At 37.5% G+C, this 26852-nt stretch overlaps 2 protein-coding genes across 3 annotated transcripts; one reads left to right on the top strand and one right to left on the bottom strand.

The window, feature by feature from the left end:
- Nucleotides 1-312: 312 nt before the first annotated feature.
- Nucleotides 313-5004, bottom strand: LOC139124909 (NXPE family member 3-like). Of its 2 annotated transcripts, none has more exons than XM_070691014.1 (5): nucleotides 4851-5004; nucleotides 4207-4529; nucleotides 3494-4039; nucleotides 2784-2836; nucleotides 313-1709 (listed from the first exon to the last, which is right to left on the bottom strand). In XM_070691014.1, the coding sequence occupies exons 1-5, from the start codon at nucleotides 4953-4955 to the stop codon at nucleotides 973-975; spliced, it is 1764 nt and encodes a 587-aa protein (XP_070547115.1). In that variant the 5' UTR covers nucleotides 4956-5004; the 3' UTR covers nucleotides 313-972. The 2 variants fall into 2 exon arrangements, with proteins under 2 accessions (XP_070547115.1, XP_070547116.1); XM_070691015.1 differs by having other exon boundaries at nucleotides 313-1706.
- A 12874-nt stretch (nucleotides 5005-17878) lies between these two features.
- LOC139124870 (uncharacterized) lies at nucleotides 17879-25636 on the top strand. The gene is made up of 5 exons (XM_070690968.1): nucleotides 17879-18077; nucleotides 18580-19370; nucleotides 20386-20539; nucleotides 21684-21822; nucleotides 24433-25636. Exons 1-5 carry the CDS (start codon nucleotides 17916-17918, stop codon nucleotides 24573-24575), a joined length of 1389 nt encoding a protein of 462 aa, XP_070547069.1. The 5' UTR covers nucleotides 17879-17915; the 3' UTR covers nucleotides 24576-25636.
- Nucleotides 25637-26852: the final 1216 nt, after the last annotated feature.

The raw sequence follows: 26852 nt of genomic DNA, 5'->3' as shown, positions 1-26852 counted from the left end.
GTGAAGGTGAATTCGTTCGATGATGCACACGTGCTAAGGACACAACCAGATTACGACGGACATTACGAGGGATCGTACGTTAACAGGGTCATATATTATTTATAAGTCCTTGAATGATACGACTAACGTGTAAAACTGTCATACAAAATTTGCGTATTTCATGCCTTACGCTCAAATTCTCAAAGTTAAACCTATCAGATGTCTAGCGCTTGATTGTCTTCATCAATAACAAGTTTACAAGCATGTCATTTTATGATAGGAAACATACTTTATCACTACATGATAACAATGAGGAAGCGTTATATAGGCACATTGAATTTAATGTCACTTTAATGTCTGGAACAGTACAATCCATTGATGTTAGTTATTGTTACATCGACTACGATATTTTTACATATAAGTGCACGCTGACACATGCTGTTTGACACTATTCTGTATTAGAATGTTTATCACAAGCGTAAGTAACATAGGTTTAAAATCTCTCAAGGAAGAAGAAAGATTTTGACAATTCAATTTACGCTAAATGCGAGAAGTAAACGGCCCTTTTTATCCGCTAGCAATAATGTCTTTGCAATTAGCACCTAAAACTCGTTGATATTTGGTCAGTACTCTGAATCATGTCTTGTTCTCAGAAAATCTGTGTCATCTATCCATGTCCATCGATTGTGAAATAACAAATTACTCGCCGATATACAGTGACTATTCAGTGAGCTTATCTTAGAGATAAAATTTCGAGAAAATGAATTTAGGCTGATACATTACAAGAAAGAAAAATGAATTCTGTTCACAAACTAAGTACGGCAATAAGCAATAAAGTTGTTCGTCAGACCTGAAAGTGTTTCGTGCTATTTTACACTATCATTCCCTTCAAGTGCCAAGGAAAAGTTGACAACATAATATGACATTAATCGCTACCCAACTAGAGGCAGAAAATTAGTCGAAATACGAAATAGTCTGGATAGGGCCATACAATTACATCTCTACCAATTCAGGACAAATATAGTTCAACATCATCTGTACCTGTTGGTCAATAACATGGCTTCCCATGTGGACATTATTAGGATCAGGGTGTGAGAGTACCATATCCCATACATCGATAAATCGGACTCCAATGCCCCCAAAGACACGCCGAATCATTCGGTTCATATCATACAGAATCCAGTCCCCGCTGTGAACACATTGAGAAGGCATGGTGTTTTCTCTGGGGTTAGCTAATCTTATCAGAACCATCGAATTGGGGCATCTTTTGAGCAGTCTCTCAGCAGCTAGTTTTGCATTGTAAATTCTGGACAGATAAGATCTCTTTGACCAGGTGACGAAATGGAAACTAAAATTGACGATGAATACCACGGTTCCCGTTTTACATTCTTCCATCGTGATTCCGTCCATGTAATCGCTTTCGAATACCAAGCTGGATGCAGGCTGTTCGAATGGACCAATACGGAGAGCTACAAAATTATAAGTTCTGTTTACAAGTGACTTGTCTATTAAAAGGCGTGAAAAGGCTAGATTTACGTGCCACATAGTTGATCCTCCACTCAGTCGAATATACTTATTCTTGAGACATGCTTCACGTTTATTTTGGGGCCATTGCTGACCTCTACACATCATGGGTACAAAGGTCAAATTGTCACTCCAGTAACCGTCTGTCATTGGAACTTTCAGATCCGGTCCACATGTAGGTAACTTTCGGGTGTCTGTCGAGCCTGCTAGAAGAATAATCAATTTTACAGTTTTTACCAAAGTCTAGAGTGCCGTTGAAATGTCTGTTTACCAAACACTATGTAAGCTTATCTATGCATCTATGCATCTACGAATTTATGTACCTACCCAGCCACCAACCTACCAATCAATCCATCCATCCATCCATCCACCCACTCACCCGACCACCCCTCAATCCAAACATATCCATCTATCTATCCATCCATCCATCCGGCCATCCATTCATCCATCCGGCCGGCCGGCCGTCTGTCTCTCTGTCCACCCATCCATCTACTTAATTATTTCAATACTTATTTATTTATTTATCGATTTGTTTATTTATTTATTTATTTATATTTGTGCTTATGAGTCACTTGTTGGCTCCGAGCAGGCCACCAACTCTTGCTCATCCTATACCATGTATTTTAGTTTAAACCTTACAATAAACATCTGAGACTGAGTCCAATACTTGCCTGCACCATGTTTATTGTACATCAAATGTTGTTATAAAGGTACAGGTACACATTTACAATATTCGGCTTGAAAATAATTATTCCAAACGCGAGCAAAATTATATCAATCTCCTTTTGAGTATTCTACTTATTCGCTGTGGAAAGGTTTGCCATTGAAAATTAGGTACACTGCTTCGAATTAGAATTTTAAGCTAATGGTACAGAGACATTTTCAAATGTCATACTTTTGCGAATAGATGTGAGAGAATTTCATTTATGTTTTCTTGTGCCCATGGCTTTCAGAGTTATGTTTGCAGCCAACATCTGTTGCCTCTATTTTACGTTTGTGTCTGTTGCCCTATTATTTTTATTAATTTGCACAACAGAGCTGGTGGCAACAAGTCTCCTTTCTTTACAATTAATTGAATGAACGATTTCGGCGTTTTTGTTAACAAGGTTTAATGTGTGCAAGGTAAATGACGCAATCACAAAGAAAATGTGGTCAAAATTGTATCTCTATCTATAGGTTATTTGTTGTGTAGCCAGAACGTTCTGGGGACACTTCAGCGTGCGATCACCTTGGATATTGGACATGTATGTGAAACAAAAATACGTCTCACTTGTACTCACCAGAAATTTGGACTTTCAATGGAGTAGCACTCAGCAATCCTCTGTAATGACCCCTGCAAGACAAATAAATTGACCATAAGCTTCATGCATTATAAAATGATTAGCGTATACAAAAGTGTTGATAACTATCAAAAAAAGTTTCTTGTCCTATTCCTAGTAGTAGCATGTTGTGACACATAATTATCAGCTTGTCAACTCAGGCTGTACGCGAGTAAAATGCATGGTTTTTATTGACAAGTTGATTTGTTAAAGACTAGAATTCAACTATTAAATAATAACAATACATATAATGTGTGTATTAAAAGGGTTGACAAGCTAAACAGAAGGTGTGTCGACATGCTTTTGAAGCTAGAACAGGTGCTCGTTTATGATGAATCCTCTTCATGTTTCAGTGACTTGTTAAAATCAAGACGAGTCGGCGTCATTCAAAACACCATAAATTGCAGTTATTCTCACCTCTTCTGTATCAAGGAGCCCTTTTAACTATTGTATGTTTAATAAATTTCAGGAGGAATTACATCGACATCCTGTTATGTTAGACTTAAAAATATTTTCTGAATTACGTGCAGTACACATAGGCCTTACTGGCCAGGAACAAAATATGATAACAATTTAACTAATACTGTCAGCCTTCTTTGAAATAAGATCACAAACTTGATTGATGCATTACAAAAAAATAGGAGTGGAAGTCGATTGCAATCTTTTCTTACTTTGTGAACAGGAGTTCTTTATCTGCGATTCTTTGCTCAGTGACGTTGACCACCTTTTTAATAGAATGCAAGACGGAATATAGGGTGTTACATGGTAATGACTTAGGTTTCTCACATACAAATGCCGTTCCCCCAAGAGCGTTGTGGTTAGTAAATTCACACATATCTTCCCACGATCCTTCGCTGATGACGTAGCACTCGCTAGATTCTGACGTGTTACCTTGGACGAAGGTGCCTATCCAACCAGGAGGTTCTTTGTACCTGATTTCGTTATCCAGGAAGAGTATAGCTTCGCGTGTGAATGCAAGTGTGATGTTGATGGCAGCAGTACCCTGCCAGGCAGCGTAAAAGTAGACACTGTACGTGCCGTTACCGTAATCAACCACCCTCCCCGCTGTACTTTTTTGAAGTTTTTCATTGAACATGACCGGCTCGAAGAAGTCACCACCTTTACGTCGTTTCCCGCCATATTTGTCGAGACCCTCGATGACAACGTGAACGAAGTCACCCATCTCATAATTCGTCTTGTCTTCATATAGATAAACTCTGAAAAAAAAGAAAAAAGTGAGTAATGTGTTTGTAACTCTATTTTTAACGATGGCATGAGCATTATTTGGGAGTTAGTGTTCGAGAATGTCTATTACCAAGAGACCATTTTCCTTATTTACCGCAGAAATCAAGTTTTCATGAATGAGCGTTAAAAACCACCCTACCTGGACTCTTCCGTAGACATTAGACCGGCACTACCAACACGTATACTGAAAGGTTTGGGGTTGTCGTTTCCTGTCGGATGTGAAGATTCACTCGACCATTCTAGTTCGTCTACAATTCCTGTCCATTCAAGCCCGAATCTGGTATATTCATTGTACGGAAAACGCACAGGATTCACGTTTTGGGCTCGTGTATCAGCTTTACAGGTGTTAGAGCAATTCGATCGACTGGCAGACTCAGATTGCGTTTCCTTACAGAGTGCACGTGATACCTCACGTGATCCTTCCTGAGTTTCTTTTCGGGTGACAGTGTTAGTCTCAAAGATCTGCCAACAAATTATTTGTATAAAGTATGAGTATACATAATGTGTATATATGCACCAAATTGACAAATGTGATATGTATATATCACATATGTACACAAACTCAAAACTCGTCGCTTTCATTAATGTAAAATATTACTATAATGGAAAAAAACTGATTGAAAGTCACAAATGTAGACAAACAATCCACAAATTTGAACATACCTACGTTCCCCAGTCATTTCTAAATGCTACATCCTTTTGCATTTCTTCGACACCTTTCATGTCTCATGAATCACTGGCAAAGTGACTGTCAATCGTAGAAAAGAATGACGATGCACTCACCTGCGTAAAGACAGCGACACCAACGGATAAACCAAGAAAGAAGATGATGATAAATTTAGACTCTTTGAAAAAGAAACGAAAGCCGGGATAGAGAATTTTCGCCATAGTGGAACAACTCACAGAAAGTGGTAACGTTTCGCGAAAACAATCAGCAATAACAGATGTTGCTGACAAGTGGACACCAATCATCGAGCCGTGGATAATAGATTCAGTAAAAAATAGTGGCCAGCTGACACCAATCGGAGGACAGATGTCACAGGATGTAATCTTAAGTAAATTTGCGCCTTGGGTAGCTGAGAGAGAGAGAGAGAGAGAGAGAGAGAGAGAGAGAGAGAGAGAGAGAGAGAGAGAGAGAGAGAGAGAGAGAGAGAGAGAGAGAGAGAGAGAGAGAGAGAGAGAGAGAGAGAGAATGAATGAGTGTGTGTGTATATGTGTGTGTAAAGCCAATTTACATTACGATTAGATAAACAATTTCTGAGAACGATGTTTAACCTCCAAGCACAAATATATGCAGATGAATATTTCACATAATTCACATAATATGATACTGTAACACGACCAAGCACCATGCTCACAAACGTTGATAGTATGATTTGAAAAATAGACTTTTCTCAGTGATTTTTACCATCAAACCTACTTGTCAGAGTTCTCGCTTTGCAACCAGCTAGTAGACGCCTCCACGCTGATCAAGTGAAAGCGTGGTAAAACTGTTGATACTGATTCATTGCACGAACGATCACAGTCCAAGCAGTTGCTAGACTGCCATGGGTACCTTAGCATGACAGAAGTTCCTCTAGGTGATACAGGGAAGCTCGACTGAAAACAACTAAAACAAGGCAGTATTGCTGAAGGCAATGAGTACTTGGGCCATGATAGAGTAATTTTGAGGACAATACATACTACTATTCAAATATGGTCTCGAATTTCCTCCTGTCAATTAGGCATTTGATTAACTGGTTATTAAACGAAGCAATGGCATGACAACGGCAAAATATGTCTAGCAACTCTTGTGGAGTTTGAGGCAGGGGTTCTTTATTTATAGTGGAAATTGCTAAAACTCCTTAAATATTCAAATTACAGCAGATTTATTTTGTTCTCGATGGTAGATGTCTAATATTTAGATGGGCATATTTAGATTTCTACCCTATAGTTATCCCTATATACCAAAAATCGGACATCCAGCTCTATTGGCTTGCTCAGAATTAGATATGCGCATAATTAATGAGGTACAATATGTGGTGTCATAAGGTGTCCCATCATACCAAATATGAAGGGTATAGCACTTGTGGTTACTGAGTTATGGACAAATATATATATTTGAGGTCAAAGGTCATTGAGGTCACGTGACATTTTGTCAAAATAATTGTATTGCTAAGTTATTCTTATATACCAAAAATCAGACCTCTAGCTCTATTGGCTCGCTCAAAATTAGATATGCGCATAATTAATGGAGTACAATATGTGGCGTCATAAGGTGTCCCATCATACCAAATATGAAAGGTTTAGCACTTGTGGTTACTGAGTTATGGACAATAATGTATATTTGAGGTCAAAGGTCACCAAGGTCACATGATATTTTGTCAAAATGTCTGAGATATCTGCGTGAACTGATGGAATCACGGACGGATATGACCCAATCTATAAGCCCCCTCGACTTTATCCGTGGGGACAAAAAACTGTGTCACTGCATCCTTTAGGCAATATGAATACGATGAGAAACTAAATTTTTATTTTTCTTGGCCTTATACATGGGAGTCTATGGAGAACTGCCTTATACATGGGAGTCTATGGAGGTGTAAACTAAAAAGTCCTCTAACACGGCCAAATTCGATCGCATTGTGAAACAAATCGACGTGCATCTGTATGGGGTTGGGTACTATTCTTGTGCAAAGTTTGAAAGAAATTGACCTGGGCATGTCTGAGAACGTGCGTGAACGGACGGACGGACTGACATGACCAAACCTATAACTCCCCCAGGACTTCGTCCGTGGGCACTAAAAACAACGCAACAGTTAGGCCAAAGTAAGTAAATTCTTTGTTTTGCGTCCACTCAAAATCCTAAAAGGTACGCGGGTAAGCGGTTAAAAAACACACACAGAAAATTTAACACAAAATCTGTTTGCTTTTATTGGACAATTTTTCTCAAACAACATGAATACTCCTGTCACAGTGTGACACACTGTATGATCACTGTATGCATTTTCATGACAAATGGATCAAAATTAACAGTCATTCTTTGACGTTTGCTTTTCTTTTATTAGTTTTAGATTTCTTTCTCGTGCATTCAAAGTGTCCACATGTCAATACCATTGCATAGCAACTTGACAGCCTCATCAAATTACTTAAATCTGGACAATTTGAGGAATGTAGCAGTCTTTTGTCCTCAAGTTCTTATACGTTTCTTTCAAGTTTCTTGTAATGTTTATGCTGATGGGTGTGTTTGGAAAGAAAACACCAAACAGATTGGGTAACTTGTAGCCTCTACATTCAATTTTAGAAAGATGGGGCATCAGAGAGAACAAGGCATTGGTGATATAATGACAAAAGTGTTCCCTGTAGCTTCCTCAGGACCATCAGTAAAACCAGCACCTTTCATTTCCATCAAATAAAAGAAATCATTTCGCAATTGTCTGTCCACACACAGACTTATCGGACCCAAATTTAGGTGGACGCTTCACATCTATATTCCTTGCACTTTCAAAGTACCACACTACAGATTGAAAAGATGGAGTATCATGGCATAAATGGAAATATTCTAGAGTGGGTCAAAGCTTGATTGGCAAATACAAAAGAGCGAGTAGTCATAAATGGAGCATCATCTCAATGGAGAATATGTCACAAGTGGTATCCTACAGGGTTCAGTTCTTTGACCAGTACTCTTTCTAATCTACATCGATCATACTGGCGGTGAAATTAGTTCTGAACTCAAAAACTTACTGACAATACCAAGACATATCACCCCTTGCGAAATTGTATTGATCCTTAAATTCTTCAAGCTGATTTTGACAAGCTACAAAAAATGAGTGAACACTGGCGGACGCATATTGGCTACAACAACCCCTCTAATAAATACTCAATGAACAATATTTCACTTGGACGTACAACTGAAGAAAATGACTTGGGCGATCTACTTCATTCTACCTTAAAACCTTCAAGCAAATGTGATAAGTTTGCAATAAAGCAAACAGAATGCTTGATCTCATCAAATGATTATTGTCGATCAAATCAAAAAATGTCATTCTTCGTCTTTACAAGCAACTTGTTAGACCACTTAAATATGCAGTACAAGTTTGGTCACCATGGCTACAAAAGGACATAAAAATCTTAGCACGGCAAATAATACCTAAACTCCAACACTACAATTATCAAAATAGACTTAAACAGCTTGATTTAATTGAACTTGAACAAAGAAGAATTCGCGGCGACATGATTCAATTCTAGTAAGTTATCAAAGGCCATGACCACTGTAACCTTTCACTTGAGATAGCAGCCGACTCAAGAACTCAAGGACACTGTTCCAAACTTCATAAACTGACCGTTCGACTTAACACAAAGAAGTTCTTTTTTTCAGCAAGACTTGTGGACATTTGAAATAAATTACCAGCCGATGTCATTAATGCAGAAAGTGTGACCTCCTTCAAGAGCAGCTACGACCGCCTGCTACAAGTTTGAACTTTCACAGAGGGATTCTAATATACTTTCCCTTACCCAAACTGAACAAAAAAGTACGTAAAGGCCTTTCGTTTACAGGACTGATCACTGGGTTGTTTTTTGTTTCAAGTTAAAATGGACGAATGAACCAATTTTTTGGCAAACCTGAAAGACCGATAAACTTGGATAGGCTTCAACACTTTTCGATTTTCCGTCTGCCATATTCTCTGAGTCGTAGTACCGAAGTCCAATCGGCCGACTGAATCTCTCTCTGTTCAAGTCCGGAATGCTCGCAGTGACCATGCCTTCAAGTTACCGTGCAAAGGTTTCCTGTTTTTTAACTTCGATTATTTCCCTGATTTCATCCACTTTTTATCGTGACTGCAAAGCCACAACAGGCAAAGCCACAACAGACAGCGAGAACGTGAGGCCCTGGCGTGAGGCAAAGAGGATCGACAGGGGTAAATGTGTACAGAGTACTGTTTTACGTCACCGCACGATCTATCAGTGAAATCTGACTGCCGTAAAGGAGTATTTCATCGCAAAGTTAAAAGCCATGACTTGTTTTTGAGACAAAATGGCGCCATCAACGGCGAATTTTTGAAAGGAAAGTTTGTGTTTTTTTTCCCGAAAATCTCCAAAAACCTAGGCGCGTGCGGACGCAAAACAAAGAATTTACTTACTTTGGCCTTATTACAGCTACACCGGCGGTAGGTTCATATCCAGAGCCCCGTACGGTCTGCCGCCGTCGCTTGAAAACAATCTCATAAACCTGGCCATATGGGCAACTGTGTATGGGCAACTGGATGCGTGACTTCCCGGAGAAGGAAGGCGAGCTGTCACGTTTAAGCTCAGGATAATTTGTCGATCAAATTTCAGTAAATTTACCTTACCTGGATGAAATTTTGTCTATAGGCTGAAATTTCGCCGAAGTTTGACAAAATTGCATCGATTTGTCAGGTTCATATCCGACATTTTTGAGTTTTGAGTGCAGACAGAAATAAGTTTTGAGGCAACATGGCTGCGACCCCATGTTGACCCCTAGCCCCGCGTACGATGCTATGTGCTACAGCTAACACACAGCATCGTACGCAGGGCTAGCGATAGAGTTGCCGACATCGACGGTTATTTACGAGAAGTGAATAAAAGACTGTCATTTTTGGAAGCGATCGAGTAGCTAAGGTGGGCTGGGATACGACTTGGGCCCAAGAACGCTGAATTTCGGCAGTAATTTGGCTTTTTACGTCAAGTCCCAAAATGGATTTGAAATCACCGACCCTACGTACGGGTCTTTGCAGGGCTGTGGTGAGCGGGGCGATTAGCTGTAGCGGAACACACAGCATCGTACGCAGGGCTAGTTGACCCCAAGTGAAAATGTGTTCGTGATCAAATCTTCCTATATTTTTTTCAGAATTTTCGACAAAATTATTGCTTCTTAAATCTTTTGTAAAATATAAAATACTAAAATAAAAATGCGATGTGCCATGTCTCCAGATTTCTAAAATATCGTTCGTTGACCGTTCGACGGAATACTCATTTCGCAAACTTGTGACGCAGTCGAAATTCAATACTCTAGACATCCTCCAAATTATCCAACCATTCGCGTTAGAGTTCAGCTGGCTTAGAGTATCATAACATTCTTTGGCCTTCGTTTAGATCGACCCTAATCTCTCCCATTTAGAAAATAAATACACAAGCTACCCGACAAAACTTCGTGCACCATCCAGGACCAAACGCACTACAAATCTGTCTTGACGTCATCATCTCCTTACATGGTAATCGGCATACCGTATTTTTCAGCAGAGGAGACACAGAATACGTAGGAGTATTAAGTTTCAAAACGTATTACATTGTGTGATGTTGTCAAAAAAGGTAATGTTACTGCAGTGGTATAAATTACAAAACACAAAAGTTCAAATCAGTTTATTTTGGACTGGCTTTACCCAACATTTCATATTGTTTCTTATGCCAGATTTGACCACGTGCTTACTGGCGACCCCTTTACATGCAAATTTTGTGTCAAATGGTGTGTTCTCCTGGAAAAACAAACGTACGATTTCTATATGAAGGAGGCGAAATTTGCCCTCAAAACTCGAAACCACCCCTATGGGGTGTACCTACCTATTTTGAACGAGCTTCTCGAATCTGCAGCTCTATTTCGAAATGATGGTCTGGTTTTCTCAGCTCAAGGATAAGTGTTCTCCATCGCTGTGGGCATTACTATTCTCAAATGGGGGTAGTTTTCAGTCGTAATGGTTTTCATTGTGTCCGGGATATAAAACCCTTCCTTTTAACCCTTTTACTTTGATTAACACTAGTCCACATCTTGTCAGCGATTAAACATGTTTCAAGTTTAAATGTTAAATTCTGGTCTCGAGCCCTCTTGTTCGACCAAACTGAAATTACCCCTCCCACTTTGGCTCGTCCAGTGGGTGTAGCAAAGGTCGTGCCATCGACTAGGAAACGGAGGGTGCATTAATTGTTGCATTTCGATGCACATTTTGATTATATTCAGAAGATTTTGTGGCAAAAACTCAGATAGAGAAGCATTAATATTCACATCTCACTTATTCAAGACTGGCTGAGAGCAGCACTTCCATTCAGTTAACATCATTACGCCATTTATTATGCCAAGAAAGATGAAGCCAAGACATTTTGCCCTCCCTGGTCTCAGCCAGAAATGGTTATACCTTACAGTTTTTTCCCACGGAATGAAAACAAATGTACTTGGGCTGAGGCCCAAGTACAACAAATTGATCTTTTGTCGAACGAATTCACCTTCACATAGTTGAAACTCCTCATAAAAGAATGGCAATAAAAATGTTTGGTTTAAAATCTTGTGGGTAAACAGTTCGAGCATTGCTTCAAGAGAAAAGTTGTAATATTTCCAAGGGCCATTTGAAACAAAGTATCGCTTGAATAAATGTTTCTTTTTATTGTCACTATCTGTTTTCTATGCCAGCCGAATTAATAAAATTTTAATTATTGATTCTACTATGACTTTCTAAAAGGAAGTGTTGACACTGTTTAAGGTAATATGCGCCTCGAAAGTAAAAGACTTAATAAGCTTTTGCTAAAACTTCCTCAATGAAACTTTCGACCATAATATTCTCTTACCAAAGCGAGAATAAAAAATCAGAAGTCGGCGTGCAAAATTGGGTACTAGAGGAGCAAATTACCTAAGATTTCCTGATCGCCATCCATGTGAGAAATAAAATTTTCGATTTTCGATTAACTTAGACGGTGAAAACTGAAGCCCAGAAGAGAATTGATAACATCTGAAAGCCCGATTCTCTGTCCCTGAGGCACATTCACGTTAGTAAATGAATGGGTGCCACACTCGTAAAATGGCGCCCTCACGGAAAAACACAAAAAAGTGCAGTATTTCATGCACGTACGCATCGTGAACATCCTAGAAACAAACATGATGTCATGTACTTCAATGTACAACACGACATTTTGTTGACGTAACCTTTATTTTCTCTGTCAAGTGATTAGTTTTTGAAAATGGCCGGAAATCTTAAATGATGTTAGAAATATTGAATTTACATGCCACTTTCAACATTTACGACAGTGTTATGTATTTTTTCAGTCTTTTAATGTGTCTTATTCCAAGAAAACTTTTGGAAAGCTGACGATATTTTGAGATTGGTTATAACACATTTGCAGCTATTGTGGCTTTAATGTGCATGGAAGGGGACCATATACTCTAAAAAATTATCTAATTATGATTTGCTTTAAACATAAATTCCTGTCTTGATACAGTCAGGCTTTTGCCTTACAAAGGCCAATGATATTTCCTTTTAATATTATGCACAAGTATGACTCCAAACATACCACGTGAGTATATTCAGTCTTTTTTATGTAACCAACTATCCATATGCTACGTTTTAAGACCAATCATTCCCATATTATTTATGACAACATGGACATCTTCAAATCGCCTCATCAACTGAATTGCGGTCTATCTATCTATCACCTATTTTTCTCTATCTATCTATATCTCTCTTTATATCTACATTTATCTCTCTCTCTCTCTCTCTCTCTCTCTCTCTCTCTCTCTCTCTCTCTCTCTCTCTCTCTCTCTCTATATATATATATATATACATACATACATACATACATACATACATACATACATACATACATACATACATACATACATACATACATACATACATACATATATATATATATATATATATATATATATATATATATATGTGCGTGTGTGTGTGTGTGTGTGTGTGTGTGTGTGTGTGTGTGTGTGTGTATAAGTATACAGATGTCCTCGTGGGAAATAACAGTTCTCGATGCGGAAAGCAGAGCGTTACAAATATAGCACAAATTACTTCAAGTACAAAGTAATAATATCTGTTACTTAAGTTCCATGCGTCCTGCAGTCTTTATGCAAGAATTCACTTGTCTTGCCTGTTAATATTCTATTTAAACAAGAAATAACCAGTAGAAAAAAGACAACTTCTCTTTATTATTCTCCTTATTGGTCCAAACTCGACCTGGAACTAACAATTTGTCTTGCGTTGAGTGTAGTATTGTTATAACGTCCGTAGAATGATGTCAAATTCCACACCCCATAGAGGATCGCCCCATTCTGTTTTGACAATATTCCCTGCGACTGCTGTATTTCGACTGATATGTTCTTAAATAAAACTGTATGTTGAATCATTCAGTACAATGTCTACACTTGGAAACTATACAAGCTGTATACTTTCTAGACATTGGATACATTATCAGTAGCAATCTTGGGGGATGACGGCACAAAATTCAATTTCATCGACAAAAGCTGCAATATAACCGTTAAATAAAGATCTTTCTCTTGAATAATGTAATCAGGTTTGATGTACATATTTTGTGACGTGGTAAACATTTTTGAATAGTTATCACTCATACAGAGAGGGCGCACTTTGCATTAATATTGTCAGGATTATTATAATACACATAAGTCACTTTCAGACCTGACGGTATGACATGTTACCATGCCAACACTTCTTTTGTCAGCGAAGGAACGCGTCAGCAATAAACCAAAGAAATAAATAAAAAAAACTATGGAAAGAAAAAACCTGTAACTTATTTTCTCAATTTTCTTTGGTCTTTTTAATGCAATGGCGGCTCATCAAGAACGATGAATCGAATGAAAATGGAAATATAGAAAACAAATGAAGACAAGATGTCTTAGCATACTGCTGTCTTAAAGGCCCAATAGCTGTATCTTTTAGCATTATTTTTGTGATTTTACTTCCAAATTTAAACAACTTCATAAGAATGAACTCATTGAGGGGTGTTTATACAAGTATAATAAACTGTCCACTGGGACTGCATGTGCAATTTTGCGGAAGATAAATTATAAACGTTTGCCCAAACATAAAATGGCACCCTCATGCAAATAAAGCAAAAACACTGTACGTCATGAATATATGCATTGGAATCTTCATAGAAACGACAGAGTAGTCCAATATAATGCATAGTGCTGAATGTTTTCCACTGGGACATAATATGCTTGTTTTCTTTGTAATATTACCAGTTTTTAAAAATAGCGGGAAATCTAAATAATGGTTAAAATTTAAATTTACTTGTCCAATTTTTCAGCAGTAGAAGACTATATCCTTTAAATTTATATAATTTAAAGAAAACCAGAGAAAATAGAAAGCCTTTTTCAGGTCAACAAATTTCAAGAGATACAGCTACAGGGGCTTTAATTCTCGCTATGGGCAAATTTAATGATATTGCAGTGGGTAAAACGTTGACTTCAAACAACAGCAAGAGTTCGAGATTGTGATCTCATAAATACTTTTAACATCAATGTAATTATGAAGCTTTCACGGCAGCAAGTTCTGTTTGTTTGTGAGACTAGCTTAACTCTTTCATATTTTCATCCTCTTAGGCAATTCTGAATACCTTTTATATTATTATCATTATTATTGTTATTATACTTTATTGTCCTAAAAAAGATAATCACCTTACAGCTCAGAAGAGGAAAAAACATACTTACATACATGCATACATACATAGACTATGTCAAGAAAACACACGAAAAGTACACTTCAGAGATTTGGTCTCCCGATGGCTGTTGGAACAAAGCTCTTGCTGTACTTTAACTTGTAACACTTTATTTCACTTTAATTCAAAAGAGGAATACAAAGGATGCTTTACGTCACAATGATTCTCGTGCTTTGGGCAGTATTGAATTATCAGTGAGCGCTGAAGAGACGGAGTGGGTCTACAAATTATCTTAGCAGCTGTTTTGCGAGGTTTTCAACAGCGTCTTTGCGATTTACGGTAAGGAGCAACGGGAAGTAGCAGACATTGCAATAAGTCAGAAATGGTTTAATAATATTTCGATATGGTAATGATAACAGATGTGAATTTACATCAGAGGAACATCAAAAAGAACGCGGCCTCCCAAGCACGTGCAACTCGTTTTGCGGCCATTTTCTTTGAAGAGCTGTTGTATGACGATTTAATGAAAGTTTATTGTTTAAATTACGCCAAGGTACTTGAAGAAGGTCACCCGCTGTTTAACAGGTTCTCCGTTAGTAAAAATTGGGTCATTTAGATCAGGAATCTGACGAAAATCTATCGTATTAAGCTCGTTCGTCTTCGATATATTTAGCTCGTAGAAATTCGAGCAACACCCGTCAGCAAAATATTTAATCAAATTTATGTAATCAATTTTCGAGTTTAAGTCACTTAGGAAAGCAAGTACAGCTGCATCATCAGAAAATTTGAAAAATGGGCTGGTTGGAGAACTATAACCCAAAACCTTACTTTTCCTTCAATTATCTTATGTATTTGACCAGCAGAAAACGATATGGTCGACCGAATGATTCTTTTCTAACTCACTTAGGTGGCAAAATCCTACTTAAGGTACTGAGAATTGTAGAAACCAATAATTCATTGATCAGATGACACGCCTGAATAGACTTTTCATCTAAGTTTATTAGCTCTTTTTAATGACATGGCAGCATGATACAACATAAGTGGCAACGTGGTCAATTTTGTTTTCGGGTTTTTTTTTGTCTGATAGAAATAAAATTAAAACGCTGCAGCCTTTATACCACAGACCGTAGAAGTGTCTTTAGGTTTACCACAATGTATAACCTTTACGTTGATTTTGCATTTAAGAGTATCATGGCAAGTATCTGATATGGGGGAATTGTCACTTTGATTGGAGATTTCACGCATGCGTATAAATACGAGGACAGGTTAGATGTTAATAATGTACCTTTGTTAGGTCTTTGAGCAGTTCGGTTTTCATGACGCTTTACACCTAGTCATGTGTTTGAAGCTTTATTTATTTATTTATTTATTTATTTATTTATTTATTTATTTATTTATTTATTCCTTTTATGAGCGTCCAAGTGAAATATTCTTCTCGGCTCACATAGTGATCATGAAATACAGAAGTGCGTAAACGTACATAAAGCATTATCAACCTGTACATCCTTTTTATTTATACCTCCATCAGGTAAGAGTAAGAGAATACGAAACATTGTTCAGCTATAGAGAAATATTACTTGATTAACTCTCTTAACAACAATTTAAATTGTGCGTTCATTACTTTCACATTTTACTCAGATAGAACACTATTCCAAACTTTTGTTTCTCAATTACGAAAGCTCCTCTTACAAGCATTTAGAATGACATCTTGGAGCATAAGGATTAAATTGAAGTGTGGAGTGCGTGCGATAAGCGTTTTCATAACTTTTGGAGGGGAAAACAAAGTGCAAAAGTAACAAGGAGTTTTATTTGACAAACATTTATATCAACTGTATCGGCAAGAAAATTAAATAAAATGTTGGTTGTATGATTGATAAGGCATCAATCACAGTAAAAGATAGGCTGATGATAAAGTGAATCAGATAATTGACTGCAAGTGATATTGACTTTTAGTGTTTCTCAAAGCGACGCAAGGCCAAACGTATGCAGCACTGAGACTACAAAATTCGTGGTCCACAACCTGTTCCTATCCTCTGTCATGGTCTTTGCAATAATTCTTCGCCGTGATCCCACGCAACGTGCGTGCACTCCTGCGTCGATACCGGGCAGGTATCAGCATCACTAGAATAGACCATGTTCCGAACCGCGCGAGACATTCCGAGATATCGCGAATGTATGTGGTTCGCAGTGGTCGTGTTCTCGCAACACAGGACAAAATGCCTAAAACAGGACACGTCGCTAATTACGTTAACACTGCATAAAATATATGGAGTTGCAATCTTTGCTCAGTTCTGCACTTTTTCTAGTTCCATACAAAGTTTGACTTGAATTACTAAGCTGGAAACCTGTTTCTACGGGCATGTATTAAAGTCTCGCGAGATCTCGCAATCAGCGGAACATCGTCTATTGCATTGTTCCCGTGGGGAACGGTGAAGAATCAGTACACTATTTAAATTCATGAGATGTCGACAATGATATAAAAATAGAAACAAAATGCAAACAAATATTAGAAGCAAAAATGCATCGCGCCCGCCACCATATGAAAACAGAACCACAGGGAATAGAGCTTGTAGAATTTTCTTCAGCAATTTTACTAAACGTACATACACGTTCTACGCTGTGCCGATGAAAACGCTTAATCGCCGGGTATAATATATTGCTTCGGAAACCTCAATCATTTGTGGTTAATCCAACTTTATTAAATGAAGGTACCTTCTGTGATTTAGGGAAGTTATACCTTGCTCTATTAGGCAGGGTTGTCTTATGCTTTTTAAAAACCACAATCGGGTGTCTGTTTTTACATATTTGTATAGTTTGGTGCATGTGATTATACATCAGTTGGTTTCTAATAACAATTGTCATTTTGGCGATTACGGCAACAACACTGACGGCAGAGTTTCGGCACCGACGACCCCGACGATGATAATTTCGATGGTAGTGCTCGGTGTTCACCGATTATTCCGTGAAAGGCATATCTAATCCCTGCAATGTGGTAAATATAGTGTACGTAATTGATGCAAGAACGAAAAGGTACCCGATATCATATTTAAATAGCTTCTTTATACGATGTCTTACCACAGTGAAAAACATGAATCGATCGATCTTTAAAGTCTACAGCATATTCTTTACTTTCTGAGTAATTAACCGAGACACAGGTCTTCCTTTATTGGCAAAAATTCTCTGTTACAATCGGCAAACAGATTAAATTCTAAAACTCAAAGGACTTGTTTGTGCACCATTGCACACCATGGATACCACGCACAGGACGATATTTCAAGCGTAAAAAAATTCTCATTTTACAAAGAAAAAAGAACAAAGACACCTATTTTTTGGAAAAGAGTTGGTTATAATTCTATTCGAGTTCCGTGGTAATTCCTGTAACATCTGTCTATTCGTCTGGCGTTCGGGCCATCATTCACTGACGGCGTCTTTTATCTCGCCACAAGGGAGACAGCAATGTCGCTACGCACTTACAAACACACTCTCCTGGGTTGTGTATTTCTTGTCCTCGCTGCAATCATTCTGTACACGGGAAATGTATCATTCGTAACCACGGCAAACACGGATCTCTTCTTTCCGAAATGGCGACAACAACAACAACAACAACAACAAAAGGAGGTATGTTACGATCTATTTTATTGGCTTATTGGTCTACTAAATCCGTCAGACACCAGAAAAAAAAAACCCTTGTCACAATATTTAAGTTGTAATACCATGTTTTAAATACCAGATTCACAGAATTTACTTCATATGATACTATATTTTTTCCTTCAAGATTAATGCATTAAATTTATTTTATGCATATTTGTATGTATGTATGTATGTATGTATGTATGTATGTATGTATGTATGTATGTATGTATGTATGTATGTATGTGTGTGTGTGTGTGTGCGTGCGTGCGTGCGTGCGTGCGTGCGTGTATGTATGTATGTATGTATGTATGTATGTATGTATGTATGTATGTATGTATGTATGTATGTATGTATGTATGTTTGTGTTCATGTATGTATGTATTTATGACAAAAAAGAATGCATTATACTTTCTCGGAACAATTTTTAAAGAAGAATCATTTAAGATATCATCAAATTACTGTATATAATTATGTGTTCCATCTTTAGGTTATTACTATACGAACAGAACTGATAAAGAGCTATGATCATGAAATTCCTTCTACCGAAACATCCGTCGAAAAGATTCATCCAAGGGGTGCTACCGCACTTGAGCCAACAGGATACAGAACGGTTGAAAAAAAGTCTACCACACATGCTGTTTCGGACGTTAATGTTAAACAATATCTATTACCTATAAGGACAAAACCATCCGGGGGATGTAATTCTCAATTTCAGAGATTCAAAAACGCTATTATGATGTCCCTCCTGACAAACCGCACTATGGTCACAACTCCGTTTTTTCTGCATGGTGGACACGTCCACGGATACACGGCTGAACACGTCAGGCCTTTCAATTATACGTTCGACGTGAACTCTTTAGCCAAGCTCTTGCCGCTGGCAACAGTAGAATCCTACAAACTGGTTTGCAACCGTAGCAATACAAAAGTCATCGGATGGGGAGTCGCGGCGGAAGATTACGAAAATTGTAAAGCAAGACTTTTTCGTGACATCATGGGAATAGATCTACCCGCGGCAGATGACTTGATAGACATGCAATACGGATTTGAAGAAACTTTGTCGAAAATAAAAGATGTAAAGTGCGTTGCATTCACCACCAGCACTAAATTTTTACCGAAATTTGACGACCCTTCTGCGAAACATGACATGAAAGTTGAAATATCTAAATATTTTGTGAGATCTGAAAGAGTTGCAAACATTGCAGAAGATTTGACCAAATATATTTGCAACGGAGAACAATATGTATCCTTCCACTGGAGAAACAAATCAGCTGAAACACCGTAAGTATATTTAGGCTACACCTGAAGAAAAATGGGCCCTATTATATCCATGGGTTAAAATCAACGCTTGTCTGTGGGTGCCTTTAATACAGCCACTGCGATCATATCCCCTATAGAACACTATTCAAGTGTACTAGAGCTCAGCATATCATAATGTGGGCGCATTGTTCTTAAACCATGCGACATTCTTCCCAATTGGGCTTTGTTTGCCTGTCATTGTAAAATTTGCATTTTGGTCATATTTGTTAATTCAACTCCATAATGGTTCATGTGTACTCTATTTATAAGTAATACTAAATTGGCAGATTGCTTTAATATTATCGAATAAGGCCAGAGTTGTAAACTTCTGAATCTATGTTTTGTGTCCGCACAAAAATTGTGAAATGTAAGTTGGTTAGTGGTTCCAAAACACAAATAAAAAGTTGCATATGCGAATTTTATATTTACTTTATTTTTATTTGTTCTATGCAGTATGAGCTCCCATTCTGGAATCAACGGGAAAACATCTTTTTCACCTTCATAATTTACTCTACATTGTGGCATTCCACGAGCAGAATACGCATTTTACAAAATATGTAATCCAAGATTTTTGGACAGAAAATCTAATCAGTGTAGTTGAGTCCTCTTCAAAAACAATCCAAAGAACCTACGTATGCGTGTATGCGAAACAAATAATTTAATTACTGCCGCCTTATAAAATGTTCTGAGAGAAGGAGAGCAATGTATTAACGTTTTCGTTTCAAATTGTAAAAGTATTTAATATAGAGTTCAAAGTTATGAAATTAGACAACTCTTAGTAAACTAAGCGTTTAAACGTCCTGTACTATAATCTGATGTTAAATAATTGTATAGCATGATATGGCATGACATGGCAAGGCATGTGCTGTGCTGTAATGTGATTTGATGTGATGTGTAAATATAAATGAATGGATGCTTTTGCACCAACTTCACGATATACAACACTTCCATTCCCATTTCCTACCAATATACACTTAACTTTCTCTTAAACGTGCAGATGTTTCTTCAGAAATGAACAGTATCCAAACCAGTGTGCTGACTTGAAACCCGAAATAAGGCGTTGGGCAGAAGTAGGTGCTGAAGCATTGTCTAATCTAATGAAGAAAGAGAACATAAAATGTATCTATGTAGCATGCCCTCTTTGGTCTTTGGTAAGTCTGTTTGGATCTTCGAAATGATTGATTGTTTCATTGATTGATTTAAATAGCTTCAGTGACATACTCTCGAGTTGGTTTGTTTTTTTTATTATTTAATATTTTGCAAGAATGCCCAGTTGAATTAAACGGAAATAGCCGTAGAAAAATGCTTCAATGTTAAAAGATGAAGCATCCATGTTTTCAATATAAAGATCATTATGATCCTGATATTTTCTTCATTGCAAAAATGGTCAGGAGAAAAACACTTGAAATTCATAGTTATAATCAATTCTTTGGTAACTGTATCATTGCATTTCACGGATTAAATAATTTAAAGGAAAGTCTTGGTTGGTGACGTCACATACCTTTTCCTCTTGAAAGTTAAGGTATATTTCGTGCCTTGAAAATAGACGACCATCCTCTTTCAAAATCAAGCTTAAAAATTGGGGTCACGGTGCAAAGTTAAAGGGACAAAGTCGGCCATTTTTCATGAAATTTGTTTGATACAAGATACTACTTATATTGTTGGACATGTTGAAAGATACTGAATGAATGGGTGACCATGAATATATTCCTAGTTCTAGGCAAATTGCCATTAATTCATTTTCGTGATGGTTTCATTTATCGTGTTTATAACAGGGTCGAATATTTTGATGGTCACCCATTGATTCAGTGTCTGTCAACATGTCATATAAGTAGTATCTCGTATCAAATGAAATTCATGAAAAATGGTCTTAAAAAACTAGAGAAAAATTCCCAATATTTACCAATATTTGGCTTTCTCGATTTTCATAAAACTAAGCAAATAAAAACCTTATTTACTACAAAAGCTTAAAAATCAGCCCCCCTATGCGGTAGGCCTTAAGGATAATGTAAACGTTTGAGAGTCTGAATATCTGCCCCGAGGGGTTTACTATCAGAAAACAATGTAATTGGTTAATGTAGTGCCCAATACATATTACCAATGTCCAAAGCTGTTCGACAATATCATGCCTTTGAATTAATGTAATTTAGTACACTTCAAAATACAATAATATAAACACAAGTGACATTGTTCCAGTATATACCTTTTACATTGAGTGAAGTAGGGTTGATAGTAGACCCAGCAACCATTGCTTGTAAGTAAATATACATTTTCGTCAATATATTCCCATTTTAGGAAATTGTGGATGTCTTGTCCAAGTGGATACAAAGAGACCGAATCTACATCTCGGAAGACGTCGTTAAGATGTCTAAGCACAAAACACTCCTCGAAGATTTCTATTCGTTGTCACTTGTGGAGCAAGAAATTGCATTCCGTAAGTTTTGATTATCTTTGTCAGGAACAAAGGACAGGTCTCGCATAAAATAACGATAGGTTTCGGTAAACATTATAAAGGTGATTTGCACAAACATGATTATGTCTACACGAGGACGTATGAAAGTAATCGTTTGTGTGCTGTTATTTTTTCCAACCAAAAAAAAATAGTGCAACATTTTGCAATATTTATGAATTTTGTCTGTACTTTGTGGAAAATAAACGGACATTACCCGTCGTTGGATAGTTTTTTTTTCAAAAATTTGAGAAAAAATGCCTGCGTTACATTTTAATAAGGCAAAAAATGACTTTAGCACTCAAAGGCTAATCAACATAATTCAGACGACATACAAAGATATTGTAACAGATGAAAACGCACTTCTAAATCACCCTTTCCAAAAATATAGCATTGAATTGTTGTATTCTAGTACCATGTTAACCCTTGGAGTGCTGTAAATTTTGCCACCAAAATTTAACTGCAATATTTTGCCAATTTTTCTGAATTTCTCTGAAATTGTTTTACAAGTTTGGACTAAATGAACATCATATTTCATTGGCGCTAGTTTTTATCAAAGTTTTGGCAAAAAAAGGAAAACAATTGACCAGGGTATATTTTATAAAGATGACAAAAATTGACGTTGGCGCAAAGGGTTAACACGTCACATACGAGAGAAATTGACAGACAGAACTATCAAACTCAAAGTCTCTTTGGTTCTAAAACTCTACAAAACGGTTTTAGTTCTAAGACTTGTAGGGACATTTTGAAGCACGTACAGTAACTTAGCTATACTCCGAGCTTTTGTTTATGAAAATTAAAATTTAATTTACGCTGTGGAGTTAAGACTAGGATAGCGGCCATTTTATATTTTCATAATTTGTTAATGTTGGGTAATTAGTTCCAAAGACCAGCTCTGGAACTGTTAGTTTTTGCTCACTTTCCTTCTTTTTTTCTTTCTTTCTTTCTCTCTTTCTTTCTCTCTCTTTCTCGTATTACTACCCTAGAACATGCAATATGCAAATTTTACCTTCATTACCCAGAATGCATTGCGACACGCTTGTGACGTCATCGCTCAGCTCGGATGGGTTTCACGGGCATTTCTTGTTTGTTTATATACTTTTTTATTTTGCATTGCACAAATATGTATTTGCTTTCAGCTATTAATAATTCTAGCCTTCTTTCACTTTGTTTTTTGTGGCTTTTTTGCTTTTCATTTTTCTCTTAATACCCGCCGTACACGGCGCTATACTGTTAGGTCATAGGGCTTCAATCCTGGTTTTGCCTGGTTGGCGGACATGTTAAATTTTTGCTTTGCGATGATTCATGCATAGCGACCGTGCGTGGTCGTTCAAGAGCTTAGATATTGTGACGTTTCGGAGAGCGATCGCATTTTGAAGATGGGTTTTATAACTTTAATTTAAGTTTTGCCAAAGATATTTGTATACATATACGAGGCTTTCTTTGTTGATTGTCCGGAGCTGAGTGGGTAGCCATGTGGCCTCGGTTTTCAAGTACAATAGCCTAGGTCCGATGTCCGATGTGTCCACTCGTCTAATATACATTTCTGTGCGTTGTCGCCCCCGTATGTATCTGTTGCGTTTTTTACCGTACATGTAGGCATTTGTAATATGTGTACCGTAATTCCCCGGACTGCCTTGCTTTTGTGTTCTGTTGTTACCGCAATGTATCGTCGCGTACTTAGCGATGATTGTTGCGAGAGTTCGTTCGCTGAATTTTACGTTGAACGCGAACCCTACTCGAAGTAGGCGATCGCACTGCTGATCCCTGGTTTTGTGGCGAAACCAAATGGTTTCGGGAAAATTGATTGACCAATCGCCCATGGCATAGGGCCTTGTAGCGCAGCGTAGGGTTCGCGTTCAACGTAAAATTCAGCGAGCGACCTCTCGCTACACAATCATTGCAGCTACGTTGTACTGTAATTGAGTCCCCGATTGACGCTAGATTGCCTAATTTCTTACAGGCCTTTAGAACTGTTCATATTATCGCTGTTTAACGTGTTGTCGTCTCGTATTAGTTCCGCGACTGACGCAAGCATTGCTTTTTCCCCGCTGCTAACGTGCTGTCGCTGAGTAATGAAGTGTCAGTACCGCGACTTGGGTATATTGTCTCGCTCTCATAGGCAATTGTAACTTTGGTTTAGGGAAATTAAATTTGTAAATTTATTTGAGTCTCACAACTGTTTCCATCTTTACACAGCAGGATAATTTGTTCTTTTATGTCAAAGATGATAAAAAAGCAGGTTTATATGATGATATTCTCCGTATGCCAAGTGTAAAAAACTTATTTTTCAAAGTTTGCTAAAGTAGCACCAATCTTCGTCACACATTCTCTTTTCTTCCGCTGCTCTGGTCTCTGGAACTTCGCTCTTGCTTGCAAATGCTTTCTAGTTTCGTTTTTCTTCTTGTGCCAAATCTTGCACCTTCGCCCCTTGACCTTGTGAAATAGTTTCCATACGGAAAGTCTGGAGGCAAACTCTGCAGTATCAAGAGTTTCAACTTCAAGGTTCTTACTACCTTTGTCGAGCAAGAATTTGTGATAACTGTGATCGTGTTGTGTAATATCGAGGTTATCTTTCCTTTTGATTTTACTCAGGAGCCGCGATATTTGTCGCTGCAGGTTTCTCAAACTGGTCAGATTTCGTGGCGGAGGGCAGAGAGGCGATCGGGAGACTTACTTTCGACATCCGGGAACTCGCAAACATCCCCGAGACCGTCGCCAAGGAACTGATTAAATGAAAATCTATTCGGAAAGAGTCAACAAATACAAGCATTAGAATACCAACAGCCCACATTTGAATTCAAATTTCAATGTCTGTACTGAAAGAACGGTACAGTCAAAACCTGTCTTAGTGGTCGACCCTACAAAGTGGTCACCTCTATATATAGTTGTCACCTTGCAGCATTTCTGGAACGTTTTACATGTTAAAGGCCCTCTTTAGGACAACCACCTCTTTTATGTGGCCATACAGTGGCCACATTGTTGTGCTCAAATTTGTAAAAAATGTGGAAAAGTGATCAGCATTTCTGATTCTGAGTGACCTCAGTCAAACACTGCTCAGGTTGAAAGCAACAGATAAGAACATGTTGACAGATTTTATATCTATTTAACAACAAAAATGTTTCAGAAATTACATGCATTTTTCATGGGCTTAGAAAGATTTATGGTGTTGAATTTTATCCTTTCTATTATCATTCTAAATGAATTTCACAATCAGCACACTTCTTACACCGAAAGGTATACTTCACCCATCCTCTGTAGAAAGGAACCCATTGTTACCGTTATGGAAACTATACACACGTTTATCTGTACATCAGTCTGTGTTTGGTTGAAAGCATTCAGAGCCTTGTGAAACATTAAAATTATGACGTAATGACTTTTTGAGACTGTTTGTTATTATTTTCGAAAAAATATTCCATGGTGTTCTGACTTGAAAGGACCATCGCAATAAACACAATAGCGCTTCTACGTTAGGGAAGCCTGAACATTAGCGCTTGTTTTGTTTCCATACATCAAGATTTAAGTTATTTTTTAGGAAAATAGACATCACGACGATTTCAGTGTTGTTCGGCGACAACGATTCCAAAGAAATCAATATTGATATTAGTTCTGATTTCATTAAAAGCTTTCTTAGACTACTTTTATCTGTGTGAGAAGACGCGGATGTGAAATTGCAGCGCAGTTTGTGTAAGTTGATCAGGTTTACGCTTATGTTTCTTTAGAAATAGTATGTGGCCGAACTTCATTAAAAAGACTCCATGGCGTGAATAAATATTCATATTCTGTGGCCAAGCTTCATTAACAAGGCTCCAAAGCGTGAATTAATATTCATATTCTATGGTCGAACTTCATTAAAAAGACTCCACGGCGTGAATAAATATTCATATTCTGTGGCCCAGCTTCATTAAAAAGGCTCCAAAGCGTGAATAAATATTCATATTCTATGGCCGAACTTCATTAAAACATGGATGTAAAAAATAGAAGGATACAGGACAGCCCTATAATCCCTTTCACACCTATTGTTATTTCTTTGTCTACGCTGGTCTTTGAAGTTGTGGCATGGTTGCCGCGATCAGGACGGCTCGGAACACACCCACTTCACTCACAATATCGTGTACATCAAATTATTGTTGCCAAATTCATAAAAAAAAAACTTTCAAACTTGTAAAATTGCTTGTGTTGAATGCCTATTTTTTACATCCATGATTAAAAGGACTCCATGGCGTGAATAAATATTCATATTCTGTGGCCGAACTTTTTTAAAAAGACTCTATGGCCTCCTAAACCTTGGGAGGACCTTTTTCTTTGCTTGACCTAAAACACCAAAACTCTTATTTGGACAATTAGATAATAAGACGTAAATAATTTTTTGAGATATACAACAGTGACATTTGACACGATTTCATTTGAGATTTAAATACGATATGCGACGTTTATTCGTAAAACTGAAGTCGTATCTTCTTGGGGCCTGTCAATTTTATGACGTCATTTCTCTACATTTGACATCTCTCTCTTCGTGACGTCATATATTCAAAACAAAGCCGCTTGCGTGATCTAACGGGAACGATCACGTTTCTCGATGACATTCAGTACGTTTCGAATAACTAAAGATTTAGAGTTCAGAAGGCAGCTTTTGAACTATGCGTGCTGTTTATAAAATATGCAAATACAGTGTCAGCATGAGTATGTTAATCCAATATTTCCAAGGCATAGGGCGTGATATGGAAATTGCTGCACGGATATGTGAATGAGGTTTTAAACATAAAGTTACACTTGAATGGAAATAAAGGTATATGTTAATTACTGTTAAAAGAGGATTTGGGCTGAAATTGGAAGAATAGTGTGCAGGTAGTTCCGTTTTAGCAATATCTCACTTATTGAAGCACTGGTTACTTTGGAGGTACAAGAGAATTGAAAAGGCGAGACATCGTACACTGTATTTCAACAGATAGTGTAATGATGTGTCCTCTTAGGAATGAATTGCTTTCTCCATCAACTCAGTGACACCCATATTA

This window comes from Ptychodera flava (genome assembly GCF_041260155.1).
Source record: "Ptychodera flava strain L36383 chromosome 23 unlocalized genomic scaffold, AS_Pfla_20210202 Scaffold_24__1_contigs__length_23054250_pilon, whole genome shotgun sequence".
Lineage (NCBI taxonomy): Eukaryota > Metazoa > Hemichordata > Enteropneusta > Ptychoderidae > Ptychodera > Ptychodera flava.
This window is presented reverse-complemented; position numbering and strand designations above follow the sequence as displayed.